General features: G+C 41.0%; 1 protein-coding gene across 6 annotated transcripts; it reads right to left on the bottom strand.

Moving 5' to 3' along the window:
- Positions 1–105: 105 nt before the first annotated feature.
- Positions 106–11,456, bottom strand: LOC100699717 (testicular acid phosphatase homolog). 6 transcript variants are annotated; one of them, XM_005448289.4, is made up of 11 exons: positions 7,289–8,279; positions 6,676–6,809; positions 5,433–5,528; positions 4,426–4,512; positions 3,311–3,457; positions 2,987–3,085; positions 1,990–2,085; positions 1,416–1,548; positions 880–1,183; positions 440–621; positions 106–240 (listed from the first exon to the last, which is right to left on the bottom strand). In XM_005448289.4, exons 2-11 carry the CDS (start codon positions 6,763–6,765, stop codon positions 131–133), a joined length of 1,344 nt encoding a protein of 447 aa, XP_005448346.1. In that variant the 5' UTR covers positions 6,766–6,809; positions 7,289–8,279; the 3' UTR covers positions 106–130. The 6 variants fall into 6 exon arrangements, with proteins under 6 accessions (XP_005448346.1, XP_005448347.1, XP_025765453.1 ...); XM_005448290.4 differs by having other exon boundaries at positions 126–621; positions 880–986; positions 1,101–1,183; positions 7,289–8,282; XM_025909668.1 differs by lacking the exon at positions 7,289–8,279 and adding an exon at positions 11,143–11,456 and having other exon boundaries at positions 126–621.
- Between the last annotated feature and the right edge of the window lie 206 nt (positions 11,457–11,662).

Consider the following 11,662-nt stretch of genomic DNA (forward strand, 5'->3'; position numbering starts at 1 on the left):
TGTATTCTTTATAGAGCCTCAAATCTGCCCAAGCACACAATAACTATCACGGTCATATTACATTGAACATTAGTTGGGAAGCATTTTTATATTTATATATTTCATGGTACAAGTATGTCAGTCATCTCTGCTACACTTCCCTGGAGTACTGTCCTCTCCGCCTGAGGATTATCACCCCTATACTGAACAACAGCGCCACCGCCAGGAGTCCCACAGCCACTGCAAGAGCTGTTATGGTACCTGTGGGAGACAACAACTGTTTAGCTACACATGGCAAATATCCAAAAGCCTTGATATGTTTAAATGAGGCCGTCTGTTCTGAATAATCCCAGACAAGCACCCCCCCAAAATGAATCTGGTAATAAACATGTTGCACTGAAACCTGGTGGCAACACCAAATACAGACATAGACACAGATTATAAACTTGAACTTCTTCACCTGTGCTTGACCATTTTGTCTTAAACCCACACTCGGCCTGCCAGTCATCCTCCAGTACGTCCTTCACCAGCTCATTAAACAAGGATAAAGGACAAGGGCTCATCCCGTTGCATCCTGGCACAGGGTTGGGGTAGGGGTTGTTTCGAGAGTCATTGTGGTAGTGCAGCTCCACAGAATAGGATCTGGGTAATTATTAGGACGAATCCAATGAGAGGACACACATGTGTAAGTGTTATGCAAATGTATTTGTATTATGCGATGTTTTCACAACTGCAGTCCTGGGCGGCTGTCAAATTTCCATCAGATCGCAAAGGAAAGGTATTTGCATCCAAACAGAAAACCGCGATAACTCAAAATGTGGTGGGCATCTGACCTACATAGCGTGCTTGAATATGCAAAAGAGAATAGTGCAGGAAATAAAACTGGAAGGAAGTCATTACCCATCATGCTCCTGGTAGAACTCAAAGAGTTGACAGGCAGCGTAAGGAGGAAGAAGCCCGTTATACACGTCCAGAGCTGCCTGGAGGGTGATGAGTGTAGAGTCATGCTGGAACGAGGAACAAGCACCACAGCAATAAGAAGGCGAGGAGATACAGTACATCAAGCAGCAGTTTACACAGCAGATTATAAATGTGTGCTCGTACACAAACAATGCACTTACAGCTGAGTACATAATGAATTTGAGAGTGCTCCCTTGCTCTACAGCCTTAGAGAAATTCCTCAGGATGGCATTCAGCAGGACTCCTGGTGAATTACCACAATGTCAACAGTGCAAATTAATTTTTCTCACATACCAAGACAATCCTTTTGACCTTATTGAGTATCCTGTCTTGGCCCTGTAATCATCTTTGTCCCATTAGCTCATATGTGCTAATAAACAAAGCTTCGGCCAGCAGTCACATGAGATAAACAGAGCTTCTTCTTTTTTTTTCCTCTTGAGTGCTCTAAATTAATTGCCTCTAATGTGAATTCCCACCTCCCGAGAGCCTGGCCTTCTCTTTTCGCTTGTGACTGTGGATGCTGTACATGACCTCAAAGGAAGCTATTCTCCTCAGGGTGTCCAAGACCTCTTGGGTGGCCCAGCGTGGCAGAGTCAAGTTATGAATCCTCTGCAGAAGAGAAGAATGTTCATTACGGCACTGCCTTACGCTAATAATCACATTATACAACATGGCAACAAACGAGGTTTAAATGGCCGTACTTCATAGTTTCTATTATCCCGTCTATTTTTAGCACCAGTCTGAAGATAACAGATGCTCATTTTGCAAGTTTGAATGAACAGATTCAACCTGGCCTAGAATCCACCCATCTCATTATGCTTTAATTATCATTTCAATATGTTGCCCCATTCGTCTTTTACTGTATGTATAAAGTGATTTCCCTGCACTCCTACCCTCGCTCTATTTCTCTGGAGATACGTTGAAGACAGCACATTATTGTCCCTTTTTTGTGTTTTTCTCTGTGACTTCTCTGCATCTGGGTTTTGTAGCAGCTTGTAATGTGCATAATATAGGTAGCAGAAATGTTTGTGGGCTTGCTTTAAAGTATACCTCACAGTTAAGAGTGTCGTGGACCCTCCATATTTTTTTGCCAACCAGCTTGGACACGGGGTAGCCAGTGTGGTTGGAGAGAGCCTCCACAAAGTACTGCACAGGGAAGAAAAGAATAAGGACATCAGTTTAAACTCTTTAAATAATAAGGCTCAAGGGAACACAACACTTTAATTACCATTTTTATGAGTAACATTCCATTTATTTATGGATATTTGTCCAAGCACACTGATATCTATTTTAGGGGTTTATAATCAAATATTGCATAAATTAGCATTAGTAGTTCATTAATGTGGCGATGGCTGTAAGTTTAACCTTTGGTCAGATAACACGGTGATACATGGCACCAGTTTGGTTCGTGTATATACCTTGCAGGTACTCTGCCTCCAGCAGAGGGTGTTAAAATTCAATGCAGGATGCCCTGGCCTGATCTCAAACATCACCCTAATAGGCCGCACGTGGGACTCCATTTAATTAAAACCATTTTATTGTAATTCTTAATCTAATTCAATCCAACCGTTAATTAGTGTCTCTGAGAATGTGAGAGAAATTGCACTGTGCAGCTTTTTGTAGGCACTGGAGTCACCGTGCCTGAGAAAATCACTGAGAGGACATGATGTCTTCAGCATAACAAACACGTCTACTAGAGGTGCTGATTACGTTGACATCAACAACTGTGAAGTATATACTTACTGAAATAGGCATTTCAGCATGTGAGTTAATTTACAAATTAGGGCCGGGATAAGCAGACCAGGAGAGGCTGAGGTAAGGAAACGATTTTGTTCGCAGCAATTTTGATTGTGTAAGCCTGATGATATTAAACAACGGGGTTACAAGCAAGTTTTCACTGGTTAGCAGGCACATGACTCACGGAAAAGAAATGCTGAACACAAACTAGGCTGTGAGCATTCACGTCACTGAACAGATGCTGAGGATGGGCTACAGAACAGTGTATTTAGAGGTCTGTCTGACTGTGTAGAGACAGCCTTTGTCTTACCTGGTGAGCTTTAAGGAACTTCTGGTAGGGATGACTCTCGAAGGTCTCTGTCATCATCGCGCTGAACCTTGGACAGTCTTTACCTGGTGACCTCAGCAACTTTAAAACATCAGTGGAAATAATGAACGTTAACTCCAGGTACTTCTTCTGGGCACAAATGTATGCTCATTTCACACTAACACTGTGGGGAATCACAGCTGGGATGCACACAGATGGCCACATGGAGCTACAGAGAAAAGCCCAAAATAATTTACACAATTTTGTAATCAGCTTTGCATGGCTGCTGTTGTGAAAAGAAAATATTTATGTGGCTCAGCAGCCCACCTTGTCGAGGGCTCTGGGGATGGTGTGCACTGGAATAGGCCGCCACAGTAACTGGGGCATGATGGGTCTGGTTTGGGGGAACATCCCAGCAAGGCAAGCCTGGGCACTCATCAGAGTGCGGTCGTAGTCAGTACTCCGCACATATATCTGTTGTAATCACAGAGAGAACATGGCATTAAAAAGCATTCATATGCTGGTACTGGAGTGGTTTCACTGATCCGACTATGCGCTGTGTTCTGGGGTAAATGAGGCTTACGTTTCTTTTCTACATTTAGAAATCTCATTAAAATTTTTCCTTTTTATTTTAGCGAGCAGTAGTCATCCCAAGTCAACTGAGGTACTCCCTTAACCCAAAGAGTCATAGAAGAGCCAAATGAATGAGAAGGAAAGGGGAGGGGGGTACGATCTGTCTTGCTGTGATCTCTTCTGACATCAGTCTTCCCTCTTCTATATCTCTCTGTCACTCTCTATCAGGTTTTTACACATCGTAAATCAAGCTGATAAGGTTGGATGTTCTTGTGATACCAGGAGTGCTTCTGTTTTGCCCCCCTTTTGTGAAAGTAAAACACACATGGCAACACGCAAAAAGGTATGGCACAAGTTCACTGAGATTTAGGCAAGAGATTGTCAGTGATAGGTTCTGAGAACAGCTGTCATTAGTTGTGGTAATTGTGTTTTATTTAAGAGAGAAAGACGAGCACTTAAAGCAAGAGAAAAAGGAAGGTAACGAGTATAACAAAGGAGAGGCAAAAAAGAAATTAAAAAGCTCTTATAATGTCAGTATGTTTAGGATCCAACACACAGAAGCTGCATGTTTGCTGACAGCTGTACTTTACATGAAGCCCACAGGCTACATTACCCTCCCATGTTTAGCACACTGCAAGGCCATGACAGTGAGTTCACCAAAATGAGTCAGGCTCATTAACTTATTGTATGTTTTTACAGACGTGACAGATGGCGACTGCTCGTACGCACACTTGATTTCACATTTCGGAGTGAAGGGCATGCATGACAAGAGGCTTAGGCAGCTCACAACAGAGTTCACCTAAACAAAGATGGGGAAGGAAACAGCAATTAACACGCACATACACATATGTGTTTGCATATACACCTACCTCTTTGCTGTTATAGTCTTCACTGAGGAAATTTCCGTAACGCCTCCTTAGAAACCGGCCCAGTTCAAACTGCTGTTTCATGCCCAGCTGGAAGGAAAATTGCCAGCATTTTACATTTTTAGCAGAATTTGACCTTTTGACTGAAAACGCTGCAGATTTATGGTCCTAATCAACCTTTTTACATAGATAAGCAACTTTTACCCCGTTACCAGTGTTTCTCAAAGACCACAAAATAATGAGTTTATACACTGTAAAGCAGCTAATTGCCCGACAACAGAGCAAAGTCACAGGAGGAAGGAATTTAATTAAAGCCCCAAGTCTGTTAAAAATGTATTTTATAGTGAAAGATTTTAAGTAAATGAATGTGTCGTTTTTGAAGTACAGTGATGCATTTAAGCCTGTGATCCTCCTGTTTATGAATTTCTTGTCAAGTTATAAGCATAAAGTCTTTATTATTATTTTTCTTTTGTTTTACTTTTTCACTTTTATTTTAGTGAACTGTGTGTCATCCCAGTTCAAGTATGGTGGCCTTAAAGCGCAAAACAAAATAACATTAAAGAGAAAACTAGAAACGTTTAGAAAGGACATTGTAAACTATTGAAATGGAATTTTCTGTTTTGTTATTATTTTTCAATGTCAGTGTTTTTTTTAGAAAAAGGTTTATGTAATATTCTTCTGTATTGTTGTGTAACTTTATATTTTTTGTCTTGGTGTTATTTTCTAATTTGTTTGTTTAGATAAATAACAGCTTTGACTGTTTTGTTGTTTGTTTCTTGCTATGCTGTTAGTATGTATTTTGTTTTATTCTTCTCTTTTCTAAAATGCTGTATTGGCATTTCTACAATTTTCTTTTCTTCTGCACTTCAGGGCCTCCGTACCACAGCCCAAATGATTTTGTTTAAAATAAGAGCTAGAGTAAAACTGTTAGACGATTCAGTTTATACACCCAAAATCTCTTCACTTGTTTTGTTAACAACAAAACAAAATATCGATGACAAATCAAGTACCTCAGTCAACTGTCCGAAACCCTGAGCCCACACTTCCTCCCCGTATGGATCCCTGGGATACGACTCAATAGGTGATCGATCTCCGTGCCGGAACACCTGAACAGCAAAACTGATATTGTCACATGATGCCATGCTGCTGTGTTAGCATTACACTGCACACTTAAACAAGATTGTCACCCTGAGACAGAAGTAATAAATAGAGATCTGTGACTGTGGACAGAGTGGGCAGGATTTGAGGTACACGTGTCATTCTGATGATGTCATCAAGGCACAATTGTTAGAACTGCTGCATTAGTGTTATTAACCTGACAGCTCACTTTCTGAGCTGTGACATAACAGAAAGGTTGAATTAACGGGATTGTGGACACGTCTGATTCACTCTTGTTGATCCCACAGTAATTTTACAAACCACTCGAGTGAAACGCGTCATAAAAATAACACAATAACACAAACACAAGTCAGCAAAGATCCAAAGGCTTTCGAATATAATTGCTGCACAACACCATGAGATTTTTTTATGTATGTATGTAAAGTAACTAAATCAGTAACTAAAAATAATAGTTTTCAAAAAACAAAGATTTGTGAATCTAAACTCAATAAAATTCAGTGGAGCTGCACAGGAATTTGTGAGGACTAGCAGGAATTTAGTGGGTTTAGCTAATAACACACTTTTACTTTAGCTAAACTGTCAAGCAGTTAAATAAGCTGTAATAGTTAGGTAGCAGATATATAATTTTATAGTATGCTGTCCCAAGGTAAGTGGTTAAAGCACTTAAGCAACATACACAAACAGTTTTTTAAAAAGGGATACATAAAAATAAAAAATATGAAACACCAAATCATAAGAATAGTGTGATTTTTTTCTTAAATCATTCAGTTGGGTAATAAGGTGTTATGTAAAGAGGTTTATGTATAAAGCTGCAGTGTGTGGGAGAGATATGCTAGACACTGTTGGAGTTTAGGCTCAAAGTAATCCTTTGTTACACAAAAAAGTGCAAAAACAATAATACTGATCGGGCAGGAAAACTACAATGCAATCAGTAACCATGCACAGCAAAGTATCTTCCAGATTATATAATAATCACGGAATTCAACAAAGAAATGCTGTCAAACATCTTGTATGCGATTACACTGCTCTGCTGACTGACAGCTGAATATGAAATTGCACTGAAATGTTCAAATTTCATCATTAACCATTTTAGTCACAGACAGGGGGGTTGGGGGGACAAATGGGGGAACTTACAGCTACAACAAACTTCAGCACCCGGCACTCAGTCAAACAGATGCAGCCGAGAAGGAACAAACAGCCCAAACTCTTCTGCAACTTCTGCATCTTTTCAGCTAGTCGAGCGTCACCTGCTTTACAAAATTCTTTCACTGAAAGAGGAAAAGTATCAAGAAAGTTAATCTATAAAAGACTGTTACATCACAATTTCACATTAAATAAGGGAACAAAAGAAACAGAAACAGTGCAGTGAAGGAGATAAAGTGGGTTCTGTGTACCAATCATGATCTTAGCATATGGTTTATATTATTATTATAATATTTTTACTCTAAGTACATGTTGACTATGATAAGAGGAATCAACTAAGCATATAACATAATCATTGAAATCAATCTTTTTTTCAATTTGGGTTACTTTGTTCTTAAAAGTTATAGTCACTTTCAGTAAATTTGCATAATCTGTTAACAAGCTGAGCCACTGATCTATTGATAATAGTGTTCTTTCTTTCCAGTTAAGAGAAATTATTATGTTGTGATTCAAACATTAATTAAAACTTTAAAATGCAATATGCAGAGTGCACATGCATGCAACAAAATGCTTTTTTTAAATATAAATGAAGATTTGCACTTACCTCAGCGTGCTTGTTCACATATTTTGGTGTTGTAGTACAAATGATTCGCAGACATATAGATATATATATATATGTGTGTGTGTGTGTGTGGGGGTGGGTGGGTGTGTCAAATCTTCACTCACACCCAGGCTGACACTAAGTGCATGTTCCAGTGAATTTAGGCAGTGCTTTTATAGCCTCCCTACCTGGCCTTGCGTGGGTGTCGCTCGCTCTCTCTCTCTCTCTCTTTCTCTCCACCTCTCCTCTGGGATTACTGGTCCCAGTCTATCTCCATTGTCAACTGGAGTCCAAGTCACTGTCTCCTTTTATTCCCCGCTGCGCACATGACATGACAGCCCGCCACGGCAGGCATTTTTGTGTCAGCTTTTGATCTTACGAAAACATGTGTGGCCCTTGACTGTGTGGATAATTTCACTTTAAAAGCACCCCCACATTTAGATGCTTTACAATAGCGCCATGACAAAGTGTAGATGCACCCACCTGGCTTCTAAAATTGTACTCCTGCATGCGTAAACACACATGTCCTCACTTAAGCACTGGCCCAGGGCCACAAACACTCATTATAACTTGCTATGTCATCCACTGTTGGTTTTGCCCTAAAATTACAGGGCCTGGAGTGTTTTCCCTTACTTGGCACACATGTAAGTATCTGTTAGTATCAAAGTAGCTTTATGAGATACAATGGGATTAGTAAGTGTAAAGATTTAGAGCTATACAGCGTTGCCATCATGTTTGATAAGTGTAAGATAGCATCTTTTGTAACAAGCAATTTAAAGTATTCACTGAGGTGGCGTGTCAGAGTAACATAAATGTTTTAGATACTAAATTAGGTTTTATAGATAATGATCTGCATAGAAAAAAAGAGCATAACTGGCAGCTTGTATACTGAGCGAGAATCCCGTGTACTTAGTTAAAATAAGACGAAGATTAAATGTATCCAGTTCTGCTTTTAGTTTGGTGATAATTTATATCTTTATTCTTCTGTTTGTATAGTTCACTAAAATGTTTTCTAAAGGCTCGTGTAGATTTTACCACAATGCTACCTTAGTTGTATATGTATGCAATGCTAATTATGTGTACTTTATACAAAGACTAAAATGCTGTTAGTTTTTGTGCTTTCAATACAGACTGGGATTTATTTTCAAGAAGACAAAAAATCAGGTATTATTATCTCTTTGCGTTATAGTAATTTTTACAGTGTTGCACAGTATTAACAGAAACACACTGGATTTAAAGTATTTTTAGTTGTCACAGTTTAGCTTGTAACCTTAGTGTAATTGGTTTTGCCCTCATGTTTCGAGTATTTTCCTTTTTTTCTCTGCTTTCCATGTTTCGCCTCTCTTTGTCTTCTTGTTTCTCTGCGACTTTATTCTTTTCTGTTTTTTCTTAATTTGAAGGTTATTCCTTCACATGCTTCTGTGCTATTACTTCCTCCCTTTGTTCTCTTCACACCCACTTTAGCGTCTGATTCAGTTCACCTCAGTCGTATTAACATTCTCCCCGGTGTGTAATCTGCGTGTTTTCCGTCAATTTTTTCCATATCATCATGTGATCTACCTGTTTAATCCCGGTTATTCGCTTTCCTGGTTTCCTTGTTCCCTTTTTGGGAACTCTGCTAGACACTTGAGAGTTCTGCCATGGTCCTGCAGAGCCTTTTGTTCTGTATTTTTCTCTAAGTCGTTAAAGAACATTTTATTTGACTGCCTGCTTGTTGGTCCCTTTTAATGTCCTACATAGGGACCATTAAAAAACTTTACCTTAAAGAACTGGTAATAAAGTCCATTGTAGCAACTATAATGCCTGCTTTAAAAAAATATATGTGCACTGACGTTCAGCATATGTCGGAACTAATTTAAAACTCTGATACTGTGCAGTGGTCTCTGTGTACATCTGTTTAACCCCTTCAGTTCCACAGCACAGCACTACACAGTAATCCTCTCACTGGTACACAAACACAGACAAGCACAGACACACACAGACGCATGCGGGCAACATGTGTGTGATACAGACTTTGGTATGGGTTGAAAACCATACCCCTTTACAGATGGGTCAGTGAGTCCACCTGCACTCATCTCACAGTAACATATACATATATTTGCATATCCATTTAGGGTTTTTAGTGGAGGATAATAAATGCTTTTTTACCATATGGTGCCAAAAGAAACTCATATATAATGTAAAATCACATCACCGCATTTGCATATTTGTTCGAAAAATGCTTAAATTCACACACTGGTTCATTGAAGGGTCACAAAACATGCATGTACACGCACACACTCTCTCCCTCTGTTGCTCTCATAAACATAAAGCACCAACACATACACACAGGCAGACATCTCTCACTCGATCAGTTTCCCTCCCTCTCCCCCGAGTGGCTATAGTGTGGTTTTTCCCTTTTTTTTTTCTCCTTCTCTTTCTCTTTTTTGTCTTTGTTGAAATAATTGCAGCGATTTTCAAGACCGTTGCCATGGCAACGCAGAGGTTGATGCGTGTTGACAGAATCTGTTGCAGGGCGACCGAGAGACTGAAAATGGGAGATAAGAGGTGGGAGGAGATGTGATGAGTGGCGTGTATGCGTGCGCGTGCATGTGCGTGTGTGTGTGTGTGTATGTGTGCGTGTGTGTGCACTTGTGTGTGTGGAGCTGATGATGGTGTTGGCGGTATTAGTGCTTCAGTCCATATGATGAATGGAGACGAGCAGTATGGGACATCTAGAACGAGCCTCAAGATCAGGAATGAACAGTTATGAGTGTATGAGAGAAGAGCTGGGGTGGGGGTTGGGGGGAGGAAGGGGGTGCTATTTTAGTCTGGGCGTTGTCATGGAAACTGCAGCCTCACTACAAATGGAGACATCCAGAACACATGGATCGTCAAACAAATGGCGTGCGTAAGGCTCAGCGTGAAGCTACGCCATGGCTGTGCGACACTATGCCATCTGAGTCGAACCCACCCTCACCCACACAGACACCCACACCCCTCTGCAGCCTGATAACAGTGGCGTCTTCTTCATCGCAGAGACTGAATATCAATGGGAGGGTGGTGGTAGTGTGTGTGGTGTGTGTGTGTGTGTGGGGGGGGGGTTAGCTTTTAGGGGCCAGAGGAGATGGACAAACGGTTGGAGTCACTAAGTGAGTCAGGAGTCTCAGTGACAGGCAATGGTGTCCATTCAGTGAGTCGCAGCCCCTCTCTGTCTGTCTTTTAATTAACAGTCTTCCCTCCACTCCTCTGCTCTTGTCTCTTCTTCTGTCTGCCCCTTAACTCTCCGTCTCTCTCCCATCCTCTCCCTCTTCCTCTCTGCCTCTATCTCCCCCCTACCCCTCCTCCATCCCCCCTCTCTGAAGGACGGAGGTATTCCCACATTTCTCCGTTGCTATAGCAACACTGCAGCGAGAACAGGAAAGAGAGGACGCAGGCAGGCAGAGACGAGGGTGAGGGGGTGGTGGTGCTGGGAGGGTGGAGACACGGTGAGGAGTTGGGGTAGAGAGGATGAGAAGGAGGGGTGTGGAAGCGGCCTAAGATGAGGGGATGTGTGAACAATGCTAATGCTAATGGTAGCAGCAGCAGCAGCAGCAGCAGCAGTAGAGCAGCCAAGTGATGGTGAATTCCCCTCTCGTCATGCTGGGTGCAGACTCACATGCCACAGTCTCATTTGCATAAATGTCACTGAGAATCTATTTTCTCTGTATGTTTCTTATGATCACTGATGTCGTGCACAAAATGATACTTGAAGACTGCATCCGCTTGGCCATTTAATTCTTTTTTTCTTTCTTTTCTTTTTCTATAGAAGTCGCCTCTACTTTCAATCATTTCTCAGGCATTGTTACAAAGAAAAAGGAAACAGACTAGAATCCTACCTGCTGTATCTAGCTGGCAATGTGGATCCAAACTGCTACATGCTTATTTCACCGTGATTCAATCAGCATAAACTGGTGCAGGTCAAACGACCCATTAGACAAAGATGTATCTGTGTAGATCACGCACAGAAGCCATGGGAAGACCAGAGCTATTTCGTATCGATGTCATCATCCCCTTCAATCAGAACAGAACACAATCTCATTATCTCTTCATATATATCGTAAGCCAACAGAACAAAGCAGTGTTGCATCAATTTCCCAATATGTAAAGATGTGAAGCAAGCAGCAAAGCTCATGTGGCCTGCAAACAAGCGCCCACATCCTTCCCTTTCCTCTATAAACTTTTGACTGCTTGTGCAAAACTCAGTAGATCAGCCCCGAGTGAAACAAATATATCATATCAAATATGTATCATGTAACCCACAAACACGTATGACTGCTTAGGCTGTTAGGTACCTGGAGTACTCTGCTGCATGTCAACAACCTGGCTGTCTACTCAGTCAGTAACTCTTGTTGTCAA

The sequence above is a fragment of the Oreochromis niloticus genome, linkage group LG8, assembly GCF_001858045.2.
Source record: "Oreochromis niloticus isolate F11D_XX linkage group LG8, O_niloticus_UMD_NMBU, whole genome shotgun sequence".
In the NCBI taxonomy this organism is placed as follows: domain Eukaryota; kingdom Metazoa; phylum Chordata; class Actinopteri; order Cichliformes; family Cichlidae; genus Oreochromis; species Oreochromis niloticus.

Bases quoted from the DNA above. Each gene is read 5' to 3' on its own strand.
- LOC100699717 (XM_025909668.1), bottom strand. From the start codon at position 6,765: ATGCAGAAGTTGCAGAAGAGTTTGGGCTGTTTGTTCCTTCTCGGCTGC. The intron at 5,529-6,675 runs GTAAGTTCCCCC...TTTGCTGTTCAG, and splicing joins TGCTGAAGTTTGTTGTAGCT to GTGTTCCGGCACGGAGATCG. The intron at 622-879 runs GTAATGACTTCC...ATAATTACCCAG, and splicing joins TTCTACCAGGAGCATGATGG to ATCCTATTCTGTGGAGCTGC.